A 19859-nucleotide genomic window follows, 5' to 3' on the forward strand; every position below is an offset into this window, starting at 1 on the left:
ATAACCTGGTGCTTTTTAACTTTACCCACCCCTGTCCAAGACCGGCTCCTCCACATCGTTTCTCGTGAACACGGCCCACACACTTTACTGCTGCCAGGAAACTTTACACAGTGCTGAGGAAATGGTGCAGTACCTGCACTCCTGAAAAATTTACAATTTCTAACAATAGTATCTACTCATTCACGACTCCATCTGATACATGACATTGGAAACTTAGTGCAGGAGGCTGGAAGAAATGAGCAGCTTTAAAACAAAAACCATTTGGAGCTCAAAGCTTTGAATGAGAGCCTGAGCCCAACGTTAAGTTCAAGTAACTTTTATTGTGACCTAACTTTGTTACAGCTTCAGATTCCCCCCAGCAAAAAGGCATAGAAAAAGTAGGGTTTTTTAAAAAAACACTCAAGGTCAAAGCGCACACACTCTCCCCACCCAACACCACTACCAACCCCTCCAACCCATTGCTCCTTCAATCCTCCTGCAATGGCATGTGAACTCGCTGGTGGCTCCGCAGGTTGAAGGAGCGGGTGAAACCCTTCCCACACCGAGAGCAGGTGAAGGGCTTCTCGCCCGTGTGGACCCGCTGGTGGTTCAGCAGGTTGGAGGAATTGCTGAAGGCCTTCCCGCACACTGTGCAGGGGAACGGCCTCTCCCCCGTGTGGACCCGCTGATGGGTCAGCAGGTGGGAGGAACTGTTGAAGGCCTTCCCGCACTCGGGGCAGCTGAAGGGTCTCTCCCCCGTGTGGACACGCCGGTGGGTCAGCAGGTTGGAGGAGTTGCTGAAGGCTTTCCCGCACTCTAAGCAGCTGAAAGGCCTTTCACCCGTGTGGACCCGTTGGTGGTTCAGCCTGTAGGAGGAACTGCTGAAGGCCTTCCCACACTCGGGGCAGCTGAAGGGCCTTTCCCCGGTGTGGACCCGCCTGTGGGCCAGCAGGGCAGAGGAATAGCTGAAGGCCTTCCCACACTCTGGGCAGGAGAACGGCCTCTCCCCCGTGTGGACCCGCTGGTGCTTCAGCAAGTCAGAGGATTTGCTGAAGGCCTTCCCGCAGTCAGGACAGCTGAAGGGCCTTTCCCCCGTGTGGACCCGCCGGTGGGTCAGTAGGGCAGAGGAATCACCGAAGGCCTGCCCGCAGTCAGGGCAGGAGAATGGCCTCTCCCCTGTGTGGACCCGCTGGTGCTTCAGTAGGTCGGAGGAATTGCTGAAGGCCTTCCCACACTCTGAGCAGCTGAAGGGCCTCTCCCTTGTCTGGACCCACTTGTGGGTCAGCAGGGCGGTGGAATTCATGAAGGCCTTGCCGCACTCGGGGTAGCTGAATGGCCTCTCCCCTCTGTGGACCTGGTGGTGCTTTAGCAGGTCGGAGGATTTGCTGAAGGCCTTCCTACACACTGGACAGGAGAACGGCCTCTCCCCGGTGTGGCTGCGCTGATAAGTCTCCGGGACAGACGGGGCACGAAAGCTTTTCCCACAGTTACCACACTTCCATGGTTTCTCCATTGCTGAAGCTTCAGCTGTATGCAAACACATGTACAGCCCCTCCCTGCTGTGAATTCCTGTTTTCAGGCCGTATAGCTGTTACACGCTCCACGCTCAGTGCACTGCAACAGTAGGGTCTCTCATCAAGTCCCACTAATGCTGAAAAAGTACTCAAACAAAAACCAAAAAGCTTGTTTCCTTCTCACAGAATCATAGTTGAAAATTGTTGCGGTCCTGATGGATTGGGTGACTGTCAGACATTGATGTCAAAGTGAGGACTGCAGTCGCTGGAGAGTCAGAGTCCAAAAACGCAGCACTGGAAAAGCACAGCAGGTCAGGCAGCATCCGAGCAGCAGGAGAGTCAATGTTTCTCGAGTAACGCTTACACCTGTTCATTTTGAAACTTCTGTCTTCAGATCTTCAAATACGCTGCAAAAAGAAATAATAAAATTCATCACTGTCAGTGCAGGGTAGAAATTCAGAACAAGCAATTCTACTTTCTGCAGAATATTCTTTTCTTGTTCCACAAAATTGAAAACACCATCCCACTCTCTCTCCCCCTCTGTTCTCACTCTGCTCTAACTAATTTTTACAGGGCAACCAACAAGGTGACTTTGTCACTGTATAAGTTTAAAATTAATATGAAAGTAGTCTTCGATAAGCTGTTGGCACTTAGAAGTTGACAAGGCACTGGGATTCGATGAAATGTATCCAAGGATCTTGAAGAAAGGGACGACAGAAATTGTGGGAGCACTCACCATAATTCAACGGTCCTCCATGGAATTGGAGGAAGTGACTGAAAAACTGCAAACATTGTAGCCTTGTTTAAGAAAGGTTGTAAACATATACTCAGCAATGACAGGGCAGCCAGTTTAAATTTGGTGGAAAAGCAGAAATAGTTATTCTGGTCAAAATTTGTAGTTTTATGGAGAAAGGTGGATTAGGAAGAGTCAGCGTGGGATTGCTGAATGGGACATTGCATTTAACTAACTTGATGGTCTTTTTTTGCAGAAGTTACAGGCTTGACGAGGATAACACCTCAGCTCTCCTCTTTGTTATCCATCCTGGCTGTCCTAGGGAGTCTGGTACACCTATAGCCTTGACGTTATGCTGAATTTGAGGGGATTAAAGCACGAAAGTGAGACTTCAAATTACTTGGCTACACGGGTTTTGCTATCGTATCTCTCCCATAAAGGCTGACAGAACAGGCTGTGAGCAGGAGTCTGCTGGGCACCACCTTCATTAATCAAAAGAGAGAGAGCTATTGATTCAGCACCTCAGTAAATCTTGAGGCAGTCTTGGCTCCTATGCACATGTTGGGATCCATGTAAGGAGATGTTTATAGTTTGCTTCTGTACTTAGAATTCATAAATTGAAGCCAGTGTACATTTTAAAAAATCTTCAAGATTAAAAGTACAGAGGAGATCAATATTATACAACAATCCAACAACCCCGTCCCAGGACAACATGCGCCTGACCCTCACAAAGATGGCGGCCGGTTGCCCGGGCAACCCGAGAGCTCCTTCGCCGGTGAAGTAAACACTGGGGCCTGTGGGGCTTCTATTGGAGGCCTCAGGCCTCCCCCTAGGAGTTTATAAACTCCCCAGTCTCCCTCCTCCCGCGGTTCCCAATCCTACCCTGTCTCACTGTCTCCTCTCCCCGGGGGCAGGAGCCAGGTCTTGGCGCTCGGGCCTGGCGACCTCCCCGGGATGTTTCTGAAACCTGGTCCTGTCCTGAAGGAGGATCACCGGGACCCGAAACCCGTCCTCACATTTCTCCCGACACGAGCTGCCGGACCTGCTCAGCTTTTCCAGCGGCTCCTGTTCTTGTTCCTTCAGCCGCCGGCGCCATTCCTCTCCCACCCTCAGTAACACTGTCATTGTCCGGCCGCGGGACCTACACTGCACATGCGCCAACACACAGGGGGCGTGGTCCAAACAAAGTCGTCACCAACCGAGGGGGCGTTTGCCCAAAACGTCAATTTCGCTGCTCCTTGGATGCTGCCTGAACTGCTGTGCTCTTCCAGCACCACTAATCCAGTATTTGATTTTCAGCATCTGCAGTCATTGTTTTTACCAAGGGTATAATCCTCCCAAGTCTCAATGATACGATCCTTTCCACACCACCCCGAATGAATGGTACAATCCCTTTCTGTTTCACATTTTGAAAACAGTCTCTGTTTCTGGTCTTCCCAAAGTGTATCGCCTCAGACTTTACCACATTGTATTCCATCTGCCCCTTCTCTGACCATTCTCCTGGCCTGTCCAAGCATTCTCAGCATGGACCCCTTTGGAACTCCAAAGACCCCTTTATGCCAACACTCTGCCTTCTGCCAGTCAGCCAATCCTCTACAAGAATGAGGTGTACCTTGCTCCTACACCAGGGAGTCTTATCTCACTTAGCAGCCTCCTGCACGGCACCTTGTCAAAGGCCTTCTGGAAATTCAAATCGCTCACGTCCACTGGCTCTCCCTTTGTCTAACTTACTCATTACCTGCTCAAAAGAACCCTAATAGATTTGTTAGACATGACCTCCTGTTGTCAAAGCCATGCAGACTCGGTCCTGTTTTAACATGCACCTCTCACCCTTCATAAAACCTGTTAAGTTTACCCATTTTTACCATAAATACGTTGTTCTGCTCTTTAAAATGAATTCAAGTTTAAAGATTTCATATTATGTATGCACACTACCTTTGCCCCTCATATTTTATCCTTCTGAAGAAAACCTTCAAAAGAGATTAGCACAAGGTATGAAACTGACTGTGACTGCATCAAGTAAAGGAGTGAGTAAGAATGAGAAAGGAGTGGCGAAATATCTAAACCTACCCATGCAACGGTCAAGAAGGCACAACAACACCTTTTCTTCCTCAAGATGCTCAAGAAATTCAGCATGTCCATCATGACACTCACCAACATTTACAGATGCACCACAGAAAGCATTGAATCTGGGTGCATCACGTCCTGCTACGGCAACTGCTCTGCCCAGGACCGGAAGAAACTACAGAAGGTTGTGTGCACAGCACAGTCCATCACAGAAGCCAACCTCCCACCCATGAAATCCGTCTACACTTCTCGTTGTCGTGGAAAGGCTACCAACCTCAAGGACCCCTCCCATCCCGGGAATGATCTCCTGCACCATCTTCTGCCAGGCAGAAGATACAGAAGCTTGAACACATGTACCAACAGGTTCAAGAATAGCTTCTTCCCTGCTATTATTAGACTGCTGAATGGAGCTCTCCAACATGAAATCTGATGTTGCTCTGCGCACCTCCTGTGCAGCTGTAACTCTGTATGCCTCACTCTGTCTAAGCGCAGTATGACCTGCATGTCCTTGTTTGCTCGGATCTGACTGTACTGCTGATAAAACAACATTTTTGACTCTACTTAGGTATATAGCACAGTACCGGCCCTTTATCCGACTCTAAGATCAGACTGACCTACATATCATTTATTGTACTAACTTTCATGTACCTATCCAAGAGTCCATTCCATGTCCCTAATGTATCTGACTCTACAACCACTGTTGACAGTGCATTTCACACAGCCACCACTATCTGAGTAGAGAACCTACGCTGACATCTCCCCGAAACCTTCCTCCAGTTACCTTAAAATTATGCCGAGAGTGTGATGCTGGAAAACCATAGCAGGTCAGGCAGCAACCAAGGAGCAGGAGAATTGACATATTGGGCATAAGCCCTTCATCAGGAACGAGGCTTGTGGGCGGGGGGTGCTGAGAGATAAATGGGAAGAGGGTGAGGTTGGGGGAGAAGGTAGCTGAGAATGCCATAGGTAGATGAAGGTAGGTGCGTGTGTGTGTGTGTGTGTGTGTGTGAGTGAGTGTGTGTGAGAGAGAGAGAGAGAGAGAGAGAGAGAGAGAGAGGTGGGGTGGCAAGATGATAGGTCGGAGGGAGTCGTGGTGCAGATAGATAGGAAAATATGATGGACAGGTCAGAAGGGGCAGCGCCAAGCTGGAGGCTTGGGACTGGAATAAAGTGGGGGAGGTGAGGAAACTGTTGAAATCCACATTTGTCCTGTGTGGTTGCAGGGTCGCAAGGCAGAATGAGGTGTTCCTCCTCCAGACATCGGGAAATAACGGTTTGGCGATGGATAGGTTGGAGAAGTGGGTGGAGCTGATAGATTGAAAAGTTGATGGAAAAGGTGAAGAGAGTGTACTGAGTTGAAGTCACGGGACTGGAATAAAGTGGGGTGGGGGTGTGGAAAATGATGTCTCGCATCCGCAGTCCTCATTTTCCCCTCCTTAAAATTATAGACACTTGTAAGGGGCATGGATAGAGTGAATACCCAAGGTCTTTCCCAAAGGTCCAGTCCGAAAGGGGCATAGGTTGAAGGGGAGTGAGGAAAGGGACCTGAGGGGCAACATTTTCACGCAGAGGGTGGTGCGTGTATGGAATATACTGCCAGCAGAAGTGGTGGAGGCTGGTACAATTACAACATTTAAAAGGCAGCTGGATGGGGATATGAATAGGAAGGGTACAAATGAACATAAGCCAAATGCTGGCAAATGGGTCACTAGATTCATTTAAGATATAGACTGAAGGGTTTGTTTCCAGCTCTACAACTCTGACTATGTCTACATAGTTGAAACCAATTTCACAAAATGAGGAATAGGTCATTCACCCCTTACAGCCTGTCCTGAGCTGTGGCCTAACTGCACATATTCCAGTGCAATTTTCAGAAAGATTTCAGCAGCTCTTTTAAAAAATTGAAATGCGTTTAGACTTCAATGATGTTTCTGAATATATCATTTTAGCTATTCTCAATTTTAAAGATAAGAGTTTCGAGCGAACACAGCCCACACCTCCCAGTGCTGCCAGTAACCTTTACAATGTTAATGAAACGATGCAGTACCTGTACTCCTTAAAAATTTACAATTTCTAATGATACTAGCTACTCATTCACTGCTCCATCTGATACACGACATTAGAAACTTAGTGCAGAAGAAATGAGCAGCTTTAAAACAAAAAACCATCTGGAGCTCAAAGCTTTCAATGAGAGTCTGAGCCCAGCAGTAAGTTCAGGTAATCTTTATTGTGACCCAACTTTGTTACAGCTTCAGATCCCCCCCAGCAAAAAGATGTAGAGAAAGTAGCTGCTTTTTAAACAGCTCAAGGTCAAAGCGCACACACTCCCCCTCCCCCCACCCAACCTCATTTTCTTTACTATCGGTCAGCAAAGAGTTGTCCCTTTGTAATTGGATCCTTGGTATAGCCTTAACGCGTGGGGTTGGGAACAGGGGGGGGGGGGGGGGGGGGGGGGGAAGGAGTGGGAAGTGAAACAGACTGCTGTGAGTCTGGAGTCACGAGTAGGCCACACCGGGTAAAGGATGCAGCTGGGACTACTGAGTGAATCCTTCCCCACAATGGCAGTTTCCTTCCCTAAAACGGGCGTGAGTGAATCAGATTGGGGTTTTCTCTCCCCTCCACCAACAGAAAATGGTTTCATCTTTAGATTCTGACCGTATTCCAATTACGCCATCTGCCGCGGTGGTATTCAAACCCAACAGATCCCAGAACTGGGTTGAGAGTCCAGTTGATAACGGCACTCGGCAGTCGCTTTCTCAGTCCCCCTGCGATGGCACGTGAAATCGCTGGTGGCACCGGAGGTGGGAGGAGCGGGTGAAAGCCTTCCCACACTCAGGGCAGCTGAAGGGCCTCTCCCCCGTATGGACTCGCCGGTGAGTCAGCAGGGAAGAGGAATCGCTGAAGGCCTTCCCGCACTCGGGGCAGCTGAAGGGCCTCTCCCCCGTGTGGACCCGCTGGTGCCTCAGCAGGGAATAGGAATAGCTGAAGGCCTTCCCGCAATCAGGACAGCTGAAGGGCCTCTCCCCTGTGTGGATCTGCTGGTGGGTCAGCAAATTGGAGGAACGGCTGAAGGCCTTCCCACACTCGGGGCAGCTGAAGGGGGTCTCACCCGTGTGGACCCGCTGGTGCCTCAGCAGGGTGGAGGAATTGCTGAAGGCCTTCCCGCACTCGGGACAACTTAAGGGCCTCTCTCCCGTATGGACACGCCGGTGGGTCAGTAGGGAGGATGAATCGCTGAAGGCCTTCCCACACTCGGGGCAGCTGAAAGGCCTCTCCCCCGTGTGGATCCGCTGGTGCCTAAGCAGGGCAGAGACCTGGGTAAAGCCCTTCCCGCACTTGGGACAGGAGAACGGCCTCTGCCCAGTGTGGATGCGCCGATGAATCTCCAGGTCAGATGGAGTACGGAAGCCTTTCCCACAGTTACCACACTTCCACGGTTTCTCCATGTCCAAAGCTTCAGCCACAAGCAAATGCGTGTCCTGCCCCTCCCCGGTGTGAATTCCTCTTTCCAGGCCGTATAACAGTTTCAGGCTCCACACTCAGTGCGCAGCAACAGTAGGGTCTCTCATCCAGTCCCACTGATCATGAAAATGTACTGAAATAGGAACCAAAAAGCTTTGCTCCTTCTCACAGAATTGTAATCAAAAATCGTGGCTGTCCCAATCGATTGAGTGACTGTCAGATATTGACGTGAAAGTGAGGACCGCAGACGCGGGAGAGTCAGTGTTGAAAAGTGCGGTGCTGGAAAAGCACAGCAGGTCAGGCAGCATCCAAGGAGCAGGAGAGTCAACATTTTGGGCATAAGGCCTTCATCTGTTCATTTTGAAACTTCTGTCTTCGAATCTTCAAATACTCTGGAAAAAGAAATTACAAAAGTCAACACTGTCGGTGCAGGGTAGAAATTCAGAACAAGCTATTCTACTTTCTGTGGAGCATTTTTTTCTTTTGTTATTCCACAAAATTGAAAGCAACATCCTCCTCTCTTTGTTTCTCTCTCTCTCTCTCTCCCCTCCCCCTCCCCGTTCTCACTCTGCTCTAAGTAATTCTCCTGAAGGTGCTGATTCAAGATCAGAACAGCAAAAACGTCAAGACTTATATATTGGATAACTCCATCTGAAAGTTAACATCTTTCACAACATTGGGATACTGCTGAGAGTGAGCAGGTCTGATTTTGGGAAGCAAAACAAAATGTGTCAATTCAGGATGAATCGGGAATGCATCTTGAGGAATAACCAGACACATCAAGGTATTAACACAGACACCAGAGAGAAACTGAACAGAAGAGACGTGGCAAACGTTAGTAGAAAGCCAGAGTCATTAAGATATACCGCACAGTAACAGACCTTTTTGTCCAAATCGTCTATGCTGACCAGATATTGTAAATCAATTTAGTCCGATTTGCCAGCACTTGGCCCATATCCCTTGGCCAATCCACCCTACCTTGCACATCCCTGAACACGATGTGTAAGTAAGCACGCCTAACCCACACAAACCTGCACCTACTTGGGCACGATGGGTACTATAACACGGCCAATCCACCCTCACCTGCACATCCCTGGGCACTATGCATAATTTAGCACGATCAATCCACCCTAACATGGGCACAGTTAAAAATCGCGGGTTATAGTCCAACAGGTTTATTTGGAAGAACAATCGTTCGGAGCACTGCTCCTTCATCAGGTGGTTGTGGAGAATAAGGCCATAAGGCACAGAATTTATGGAAAGACATTTGTGGCCTGCCACTGAAATGATATATTGAACAAATCTGGATTGTTCAGTCTTTCATCTTTTAGAATGGATTGCAGGTATCATTAATATGTAAATCCCAGAACTTCCTGTAAGGCACCCTCTCAAGATAACATAAGGCTTTACAACAAAAGGTGGCATCTCAGCTCAGACAATGCATTAAAGGTATGAGGTCAGAGTTTGCCTGTATCTCAGTCTTGACTCAGACTGTTTCTATTTCCAAAGCAGGAATTTATAAAATATTATCTGGATTGACTGCCTGCATGAACTGCCAAGTCTCATCCACCAGCTGAAATGACTGGATAGGGAGGGCTTGATCCCCAAAGTGCAATGAATTCCCACCTTCCACCAAAATCCCAAATGTCCACACTCACTCAGTTGCTCTCTCATAAATCAAATATTTCATTGTAACTTCTTCTGCTCCCAGCCTCCAGTCTTCACAACCACACTTCTGCTTTCACCGAAGACAATTAGTCATACAGCACGGAAACAGACCCTTTGGTCAAACTCGTCTGTGCCAAACAGATATCCGAAATTCATCTAGTCCCATTTGCCAGCATGTGGCTCTTATGGTTCTAAACCATTCCTATTCATGTACTCCGCCAGATGCATTTTAAATACAATTGTACCAGCCCCACCACTTCCTCTGGCAGCTCATTCCATACATCCACAACCCTCTGTGTGAAAAGGTTGCCGCTCAGGGCCCTTTTAAATCATTCCCCTCTCACCTAAACATATGCCCTATAGTTTTGGACACTCCTGCCTTGGGGAAAAGACCTTGGATATTCACCCTATCCATGCCAGTTATAAACCTCTATAAGGCTGCCCCTCAGCCTCCGATGCTCCAGGAAAAATATCCTGGATCTACTCAGCCTTTCCCTGTAGGTCAAACCCTCCAAGTCTAGCAACATCCTCGCAAATCTTTTCCGACCCCTCTCAAAGTCTCACAAGTTCTTTCCGAAAGCAGGGAGACCAGAACTGGACGCACTATTCCAAAAGTCGCCTTACCAAGTTACAGCCACAACATGATCTCCCAATGCCTGTACACAATGCTCTGACCAATGAAGGAAAGCATAGCAAACACATTCTTCACTATCCTATCTACCTGCGACTCCACTTCCGCCTGGGCAGCCTATAGCCCAGCGGACTCAACATTAAGTTCTCCAGTCTCAAATAACCTCACTTCCCATCTCTTCCTTCCCCCTCCCCCCCTCCCACGACTCCCTTCTCAGCCCCTCCCCCTCATTTCCACTCCTCCTTGTCACGAACCAGATTTATTTCTCCCATTCACCAACCAGGTCAGACCTTTCACCTGTCCCCACTTCACCACCCTGCCCCCAGGACACCCTTTATCTGCACCCATCCCCAATCCTGAAGAAGGGTTACACCTGAAACGTCGACTTCTCCACCTCCTGATGCTACCTGGCTTCTTCTGTTCTTCCAGCCTCCTGCCTGTCTATTTTGCCAATTGCGACACAGACGTGGAGCAACGTTTCCAGAGTCTGTCCCCACCCCGATTCACTCCCTTTCCTTTCAGTTGCTGCAAGTCAACAACTGAACCCCAGAATGAAAAAAAATGGAAAAGGTGGTGAGAAAAGAGAGTGCAGTACTCACAGATGTTGGACAGAGGAAGGAGATTGCAGTCTGGGGTGAAGCTCAATCTTCATTCAGAGAAACAGGAGCAGCAGCATCTTCAGAAACTCATGGTCCAACTTCCGCATTCAGACAATGGGATGTCTCTGATTGGCAGGAGGACTAGACTCCTTCCGGTCCTCCAGTACTCCCTATTGGTCAATCAAAAGAAGATCGTGCGCCTTTTTGTGCGGACTACGATGAGCATGCCCAGTCTTTTGCTGACACCCGGCGAGCATGCGCTGTACACTCTATCGGGATGCTGGTGTTGCTAACAGATTTGAAGTGTCCAAATGCCAATAGGAAAAAAAAGAGGTCGAGCCACAATATTTTTTCTCCGTGGTTCGACATTTCGTTGGTTTTGCATTTTGTCTCGCTGCTCAACTTTTGTATGTCTTCTCCCCTTGAGCTGACTTTGGGCAGCGCTTTAACCAGTCACACAGACTGAAGAAACATTACACTATTCGCAGGAGGGAGTGACTGTATACATTTCCGGAGTGTGATCACAGTTTCAATTGTTCATCGGAAACACAGAACCAAAAGGACACCAGAACTGCGGAGAATTTGGGGAAATGTGGGGACTGAGGGAAGGGATTCCATTCCCTGGGGGCACTGGAGATTCATCAGCTCAGTCGCAGTGCGGACAGGCCGTTCTTCAAAAAATTATTCCAACATTATTTCCCATTGACAAAAACACATTCACGCTGCCTGATTACCTTGAACTTATACAAGTGCTCTGTCATAATATCTTTGATAATAGCTTTGAACATTTTCCCCATTACATATGTTAAGTTAAATGGTCACCCTTTTTGAAGAAAGGATTTGTCCAATCTTAAAAAAAAAACCACCCCTGAAACGAATGAGGTTTGGAAAATTAAAACCAATACATTAACTATTACGGGGAGAACGCGGGGAAGTGGAGTTGAAATGCCTATTAGCCATGATTGAATGGCGGAGTAGACTCGATAGGCCGAATGGCCTTACTTCCACTCCTGTGTCTTATGGTCTTATTTCACGCCCTAATTTCTCTTTAAGAGTCTAGGATGAATTCCTTCAAATACCCGGGACTTATCAGCTCGGAGTTCCAACAGTTTACTCAGTCCTCGTTCCCTGGTGATTGTAATTTTCTTCAGTTCCTCCCTCCCTTTGAATTCCTGATTTACAGCTAGTTCTAGGGTGTTACTTGTATCCTCTCAAGTGAAGTCAGATTCAAACTCTTTTCAATACATCTGCCATCTCTTTATCCTCCGTTACTAAATCCCCAGACTCATTTTCTGCAGAACCAACACTTATTTTGTTAACTATTTTTAAGAAAAGCTGACAAAACTTTCCACCCTTTTTAAATAATTTTTTTAGCTAACTTTCTAACCCTAAATTGCCGTGCTACTGCCTGCATTATTTCTGATATTTTGCCATAGCTCTCAACTTTAGCATCAACTTGTCTGTGTATTCTATTGAACTGACCTTGATTAAGTGTTGCAAAACACACAAGGGCAAATCTTTCCTCTCCAGAAAGTCTTAGTACTTAACATGATAAAATTCACTTTGAAATATTGTTCATGCAAATTTTACCAAGCACATACTACAGATTCAACATCCCACAATGACACCCAGTTTTGTTATGATCTTTAATTCTGAAGAGAAAGAACTCTTCATTAAGATTTCACATTTCTAAACAAATAAAAATTACCAATTAACTGGTGTAACTTAGCAGAATGGGATGTATGGCCTTAAATTGTAAATCTAGTTTTCTTTAAAACCCTGCAAGAGATCCCACGAATCTTTACAAGAGTCTTGATAGTTCATTCACTTGCTGGGAATAGTCCAAGGGATACAACATCTCTCGAGGATTCACTTAAATCCTTCTCAGGATTCCAAGTATTCCTGGTAATTGTATGTGGGAAAAGATCTGCCACCCTGGCAACCCACAATAGGCCCACAAAAGCAAAATTGGCCAAACTGTACCAAAACACCCAGAATGCCTTAGCAGGGACCAAGCAGGCTGACAAGTGAAACTAGACAGCACTTGCAGACAAGGGAATACCTGTACACCTCAAGTACCCACTAACAATGACAGAGTACCACAGCTATCCCAAAGCCCTGAGGGCAGTTTCACAACCCAGCAGTACCAAAGCCACATAAAGGACAGGTCAGACAGAGAGGCACCAGCAAGAGCATTGCTCCCAGGACAGGACAATGGAAGCACCTCACCGTTTCAGAGGAGACATTAGCACCTACGCAAACAGACACACGCGCTCTCATGCACACACACTCTCTCATGCATGCACACACAGGTCTATGGGGTGAATTTGCATTTGCATTTGCAGATACATTCAATTTTGATCAAAAAGCACACAACCTGCAGGCAGTTGATACATGTAATATTTGTAAATTCCTACTTTGGAAATAGAACCAGTCTGATTCAAGATTGGGATACAGACAGACTCGAACCTCACACATTTCATTGTTGTCTGAACTGAGATGAAACCTATTTATATAAAACCTTAAGTCATCTCGAGAATCTGACTTCAAAGACTTTCTGGGATTTACACATGAATGAACTAAACCTTGCAACCTATTCTAAAAGGCAAAAGACTTCACAACAATCTAGGTTTGTTCAATATATCCGATCAGTTGCACTGTACTGTGATCTTTTGCTATAAATTCTGTCTTATGATCCTGCTCCACAGCTTCCTGATGAAGGAGCAGCGCTCCGAAAGCTAGTGGTTCCAAATAAACCACGATAACCTGATGTGTGATTTTTGAACTTGATCCAACCCAGTCCATCTCTGGCTCCTCCATATCATTTCGAGTGAAGGCAGCCCCCACCTCCCGGTGCTGCCAGGAAACTTTACAATGCTGAGGAAATGATGCAGGACCTGCACTCATGACAAATTTACAATTTCTAACGATACTAGCTACTCATTCACTGCTCCATCTGATACATGACATTGGAAACTTAGTGCAGGAAGCTGAAAGAAATGAGCAGCTTTCAAACAAAAACCTCTTGGAGCTCAAAGCTTTCAATGAAAGTCTGAGCCCAGCGGTAAGTTCAGGTAACCTTTATCAAGACCCAATTTTATTACAGCTTCAGATCCCCCCACAAAAAGGCGAAGAAAAAGTAGCTTTTTTTAAAAAAAAAAGCTCCAGGTCAAAGAGTACACAGTCCCCCCACCCCCAACTTTCTTTACTATTAATCAGCACCAAGTTATCCCTTTGTAATTGGATCCTTGGTACAGCCTTAACCCGTAGGAAGTATTGCCTCACTCAGCAATTTCAACCCAGACCCTGTATCCAAGTAAGTTTCTCCCTGTTCATTTCTGCAGGTGGGGGAGTCAACCACACTGCTGTGGGTTTGGAGTCACATGTAGGCCAGCTCGGGTAAAGGATGGGACGATTGAATGAACCCTTTCCCACACGGCAGTTTCCTTTCCTAAAAAGGACATGAGTGAATCAGATGGGGGTTCTCATGCCCCCGCCCCCAAAAATGGTTTCATCGTTAGATTCCGAACTCCAGACTTCTGACCGAATTCCAATTCCGCCATCTGCCACGACGGGATTCAAACCCAGGGGTCCAGTCAATAATGGGACTCTGCCATTGCTCCTTCAATCCCCCTGCCATGGCATGTGAACTCGCTGGTGCCTCTGCAGGTGGGAAGAGCGGGTGAACCCCTTCCCACACTGAGAGCAGGTGAATGGCCACTCCCCAGTGTGGACCCGCTGGTGGGTCAGCAGGATGGAGGCCTGTGTAAAGCCCTTCCCACACTCAGGGCAGCTGAAGGGTCTCTCCCCTGTGTGGACCCGCTGGTGCTTCAGTCTGTCGGAGGAATTGCTGAAGGCTTTCCCGCACTCGGGGCAGGTGAAGGGCTTCTCCCTGGTGTGGACCCGCCGGTGGGTCAGCAAGGTGGAGGCGTGGGTAAAGCCCTTCCCACACTCAGGGCACCTGAAGGGCTTCTGCCCCGTGTGGACCCGCTGGTGCTTAAGCCTGTCGGAGGAATTGCTGAAGGCCTGACCGCACCCGGGGCAGCTGAAGAGCCTCTCCCCTGTGTGGACCCGCTGGTGCCTCAGCAGGGCGGAGGAATTGCTAAACACCTTCCCACACTCAGGGCAGCTGAAGGGCCTCTCCCCCGTGTGGATCCGCTGATGCCTCAGCAGGGCTGAGGAATTGCTGAAGGCCTTCCTGCATTCGGTGCAAAGGAACGGCCTTTCCCCGGTGTGGACCTGCTGGTGGGTCAGCAGACTGGAGGCCTGGGTGAAGCCCTTCCCGCATTTGGGACAGCTGAAGGGTCTCTCCCCTGTGTGGACCCGTTGGTGCTTCAGCAGGTCAGAGGAATTGCTGAAGGCCTTACCGCACTCTGTGCAGGGGAACGGCCTCTCCCTGGTGTGAGTGCGCCGATGAGTCTCCAGGGCAGATGGGAAATGGAAACTTTTCCCACAGTCACCACACTGACATGGTTTCTCTACGGGGCAGGATCCCTCAGGTTTCTCCATGGCCAAAACTTCAGCTGCGCACAAACATGTGTAGAGCCCCTCCCTGCCTTGGATTCCTCTTTCCAGGTCATACAACTATTTCTGGCTCCACACTCAGTGCACTGCAACCATACGGTCTCTCATCCAGTCCCACTGATTCTGAAAACATATAGAAGCAGGAACCAAAAAGCTTTGCTCCTTCTCACAGAATCACAGTCGAAAATTGTTGTGTTCCCAATGGATTGAGTGACTGTCAGACATTGACATCAAAGTGAGGACTGCAGACACTGGACACTCAGTGTTGAAAAGTGCAGTGCTGGAAAAGCACAGCAGGTCAGGCAGCATCCAAAGAGCAGGAGAGTCGATGATTCAAGCATAAGCCCTTCATCTGTTGATTTTGAAACTTCTGTCTTCAGATCTTCAAATACTCTGGAAAAAAAAATTACAAAAGTCATCACTGTCAGTCCAGGGTAGAAATTCAGAACAAGCAACTCTACTTTCTGCAGAACGTTCTTTTCTTTTGTTATTCCACAAAATTGAAAGCATCATCCCACTCTCACTCTCACTCCCCCTCTGTTCTCACTCCACTCTAATTCTCCTGAAGGTGCTGATTCAGGATCTTACAGGGGCAGAAAAGCAAAAATGTCAAGACTGACATCTCTCTGAATTTTGGATAGCTCCACCTGAAAGTTAGTTTCTTTCCCAACACTGGAATACTGCTGAGAGTGAGAAGATCTGATTTTGGGAAGCAAAAACCGTCAATTCAGGGTGAACCTGCAATGCAGCTTCTTGACGAACAATGAGACATGAAATGGTTAACGTCCCCAGGAAGGGGGAGAAAACGAGACATCAAGGTATTGACACCGACACCAGAGAGAAAGTGAACATGCCGACCAGATATCCAGAATCAATCTAGGCCTATTTGCCAGCACTTGGCCTATACTCCTATAACCCCTTCCTATTCATATACCCATCCAGATGCCTTTTAAATGTTGTGATTGTACCAGCCCCCACCACTTCCTGTAGCAGCTTGTTCCTTACACACACCACCCTCTGAATGAAAAGGTTGCCCCTTATGTCCCTTTTAAACCTTCCCTTCCCCACCCCACCCTTAACCTATTACCCTTACATTCTGGAGTATCCCATCTCAAGGAAAAGACCTTGACTATTTACCCTATCCATGCCTCTCATGATTTTATCAACTTCAGCCTCCAGCGCAGAAGGGGGAAACAGCCCCAGTCCGCTTGGCCTCTCCCTATCACTCAAACCCTCCAACCCTGGCAACATCCTTGTAAATTCTTTCTGAACCCTTTCAAGTTTCACAACATCCTTCTGATAGGACTGAGACCAGAACAGCACACAACATTCCATAGGTGGCTATAGTTCTGCTGAACAATGGCAATTTAATTCCAAAATATTAATTTCTTCGTGAGAAGGGAATAATTGGAATCGTAGCTGTAAGAGGTCTCTTGCAGAAGAGTGAAGAACCAAGTGAGAGAACTTTCCATTAAAATGGAGAGGAACAGAGGTGATTCTGAGACTGGGGACTTATATCTAAAGCAAGGAAATTACAATGGCAGAGGCACAAACAGGTCACAATAAATGAGGTAACACGATTGAAAGAAATGACAAACATTTAAAGAGCACCTGGAGGAACTGCAACAGTTGTCCATTCCTGTCTGAAAAAATAAAACACAGAAGGTGGCACAGCCACGGCTAACAAGGGACATGATGGATAGGACGAGATCCAAAGAAGTGGCGTACAAATTGGCTAAAAATAAAGTACCAGATCTGAAGACTGCGAGCAGTTCAGGTTTCAACAAAAGGATTGATCAAAAGGGGACAATGGGTATGTGAAGATAAAAAAAATTAGAGAAAACAATAACAACTAGAACAGGCAAAGTTCTCATGTGGAACAAAGAGATGGCAGACCAATTAACCACATATGTTGCTTCTATCATCACAAAGGAGGACACAGGTAACATCCCCAAAATGTTGGGGAACACATGGTCCACTGAGAGGAGAACTGAAGGAAATGAGTAGTTGTGGGGAAATGGTGTTGGGGCAATTGATGGGATTAAAAGTTTACAAATCCCGGTGCTGGTAACCCACACCCCAAACTATGGTCCGAGGTCATGCAATTGGCAAACCTTGGGCTGATCTTAGCAGAACTATTTAATGGTAAGGTCCTACGGAGTGTTGCTGAACAAAGTGACCTTGGAGTGCAGGTTCATAGCTCCTTGAAAGTAGAGTTGCAGATAGATAGGATAGTAAAGAAGGTGTTTGGTATGCTTTCCTTTATCGGTCAGAGTACTGAGTACAGGAGTTGGGAGGTATTGTTTGCGGCTGTACATGACATTTGTTGGGTCAATTTTGGAATATTGCATGCAATTCTGGTCTCCTTCCTATCAGAAGGATGTATGAACCTTGAAAGGGTTCAGAAAAGATTTACAAGGATGATGCCAGGGTTGAGGGATTTGAGCTATAGGGAGAAGTTAACAGTCTGGCAGTTTTCCGTGGAGAGTCGAACACTAAGGGGTGACTTTATAAAGGTTTATAAAATGATGAGGTGCACGGATAGAATAAATAGACAAAGTCTTCTCTCTGGGGTGGGGGAGTCGATAACTACAGAACATAGGTTTAGGATGAGAGGGAAAAGATTTAAAGGAGACCTAAGGGGCATGCAGAGAGTGGTAGGTGTATGGAATGAGCTGCTGGAGGACGTGGAGGAGGCTAGTGTAATTCCAACATTTAAAAGGCATCTGGATGGGTATATGAATAGGAAGAGTTCGGAGGGATATGGGCCGGTGCTGGCTCAAGTTAACCCTCCTCCTGTATTGAATTTCCAATCTATCTTCATCATGTCTTTCCTCCGCTCCTGGCGTTCTCTTTTCTCCAGTCTACAAACTGAAAATAACATCAACACATCAATGCTCTCCTGGTCACTGCGATCTTGGAAGTACCCAGCGCCATGAATGATCAGATTCATTCACCTCAAATTCAGAGTCCGCCTTCGTGTCATTCTAGATCTCTCTCCCTCCCTCCCACTCCCTTTTCCTGTCTGAAGGCCACACAGACCAACCTCAGGGACAGGTCTCTCAGAGTGAAATGAGGAAATTCTAGTTGAATGACACCAACTGTCATTTCTCTCCCGGAAATGACGGCTGATGGTGCCCTCACCAAGATGGCCGCCCGCGCTCCCCGCCCCAAGTCAAAATGCGCCTTATCCTTACAATGATGGCGCCCTGTTGCCCGGGCAACACGAGAGCTCCTCCGGTGGTGAAGTGGGTCTGGGGAGGTTTTATTCACGGCCTTAGGCCTCCCCCTAGGAGTTTATAAACTCCCCAGTCTCCCTCCTCCCGCGGTTTCCAATCCTACCCTGTCTCACCCTGTTCTGAAGAAGGATCACTGGACCCGAAACACCTCCTCGATTTCTCTCGACAGGCGCTGCCGGACCTGCTCAGCTTTTCCAGCGATTTCTGTTCTTGTTCCTTCAGCCGCCGGCGCCGTTTCGCACACACTTACCGCACGCATGCGCACTGCCAGGGCCCCATAGAGAGGTTTCTCGATCGCATGGGATCGTGGGAAATGACGGCGCCATTAATGTCATGAAATCCAGTATCCCATATGCCTTCTTAATTGTCCTATTCATGTGTTAATGAAGTACACGTCAGGGGCAAATCTTTCAGCGATTTTAGATTTATGCATTGAGTGCAACACTGCAGGTGTTTAACTCTAAACTCTAGTTCCAATTCAGTGTCAGTATAATCACTCTTTATCTGTTCTCAAATAAGCACCGAATCAATGCTCTCCATCTGACCCTTCTTAACGTTGATTTTCTTTAGTTTGCAGATTCCAACTCGCTGTTTCAATAATTTATTAAAATCTATTTCTGGTACATGGGCGTTGCTGGCTGGCCAGCATTTGGTTTTCCTTGAGAATGTGATGGTGAGCTGCCTTCTTGAACCTTTGCAGTCCACATCCTGTACAGTGACCCACAATGTCTTGAGGGAAGGAATTCCAGGATTTGGACCAGTGACACTGAAGGAACAGTAATACATTTCCAAGTCAAGATGGTAAGTGGCTTGGAGGGGTACTTGCAAGAGGTTGTGTTCCCATGTATCTGTTTTCCTGGTCCTTCTAGATGGAAGTGGTTGTTCGTTTGAAAGGCAATTTGTAAGGTGCTTTGGTAAATTTTTGCAGTGCGTCTTGTAGATACTACACACTACTGCTTCTGAACAGTGGATATGGTACCAATCAAGCAGGCAACATTGACCTGGATGGTATGAAGCGTTTCAACCACAGTTGAAGCTGCAACCCCATCCAAGCTAGTGGGGAGTATTCCATTACACTGCTGAGTTGTGGCTTGTAGAAATTGGAACACGTTTTGGAGAGTCAGGAGGTGAGTTACTCACTGCAGTATTTCTGGCCTCTGACCTGCTCTTGTAGCCACTATGTATATACGGTTCATCTAGTTGAGTTTCTGTTCAATGGTAAACTCCAAGGCTGTTGATCGTGTGGTACTTAGTGACAGTAACATTGTTGATATCACAGGTCAGTGGTCAGATTATCTCTCTTGGGGATGAGTCATTGTGTGACAATTGCATGGCATTCATGTTACTTGCCACTCATCAGCCCATTGGATATGGTTAGGATCTTGTAGCATTTCAAACTGAACTGCTTCAGTTTATGAGGAGTTGTTTTTCGTGCTAAGCATCT

The 19859-nt window shown here is 47.3% G+C and overlaps 1 protein-coding gene across 1 annotated transcript; it reads right to left on the bottom strand.

Annotated features, from left to right (window-relative positions):
* Positions 1 to 300: 300 nt before the first annotated feature.
* LOC140460040 (uncharacterized) lies at positions 301 to 18438 on the bottom strand. The gene is made up of 5 exons (XM_072554447.1): positions 18374 to 18438; positions 14290 to 15569; positions 14088 to 14103; positions 7055 to 7819; positions 301 to 1570 (listed from the first exon to the last, which is right to left on the bottom strand). The coding sequence occupies exons 2-5, from the start codon at positions 15159 to 15161 to the stop codon at positions 467 to 469; spliced, it is 2757 nt and encodes a 918-aa protein (XP_072410548.1). The 5' UTR covers positions 15162 to 15569; positions 18374 to 18438; the 3' UTR covers positions 301 to 466.
* Positions 18439 to 19859: the final 1421 nt, after the last annotated feature.

Source organism: Chiloscyllium punctatum, chromosome 36, assembly GCF_047496795.1.
Source record: "Chiloscyllium punctatum isolate Juve2018m chromosome 36, sChiPun1.3, whole genome shotgun sequence".
NCBI lineage: Eukaryota > Metazoa > Chordata > Chondrichthyes > Orectolobiformes > Hemiscylliidae > Chiloscyllium > Chiloscyllium punctatum.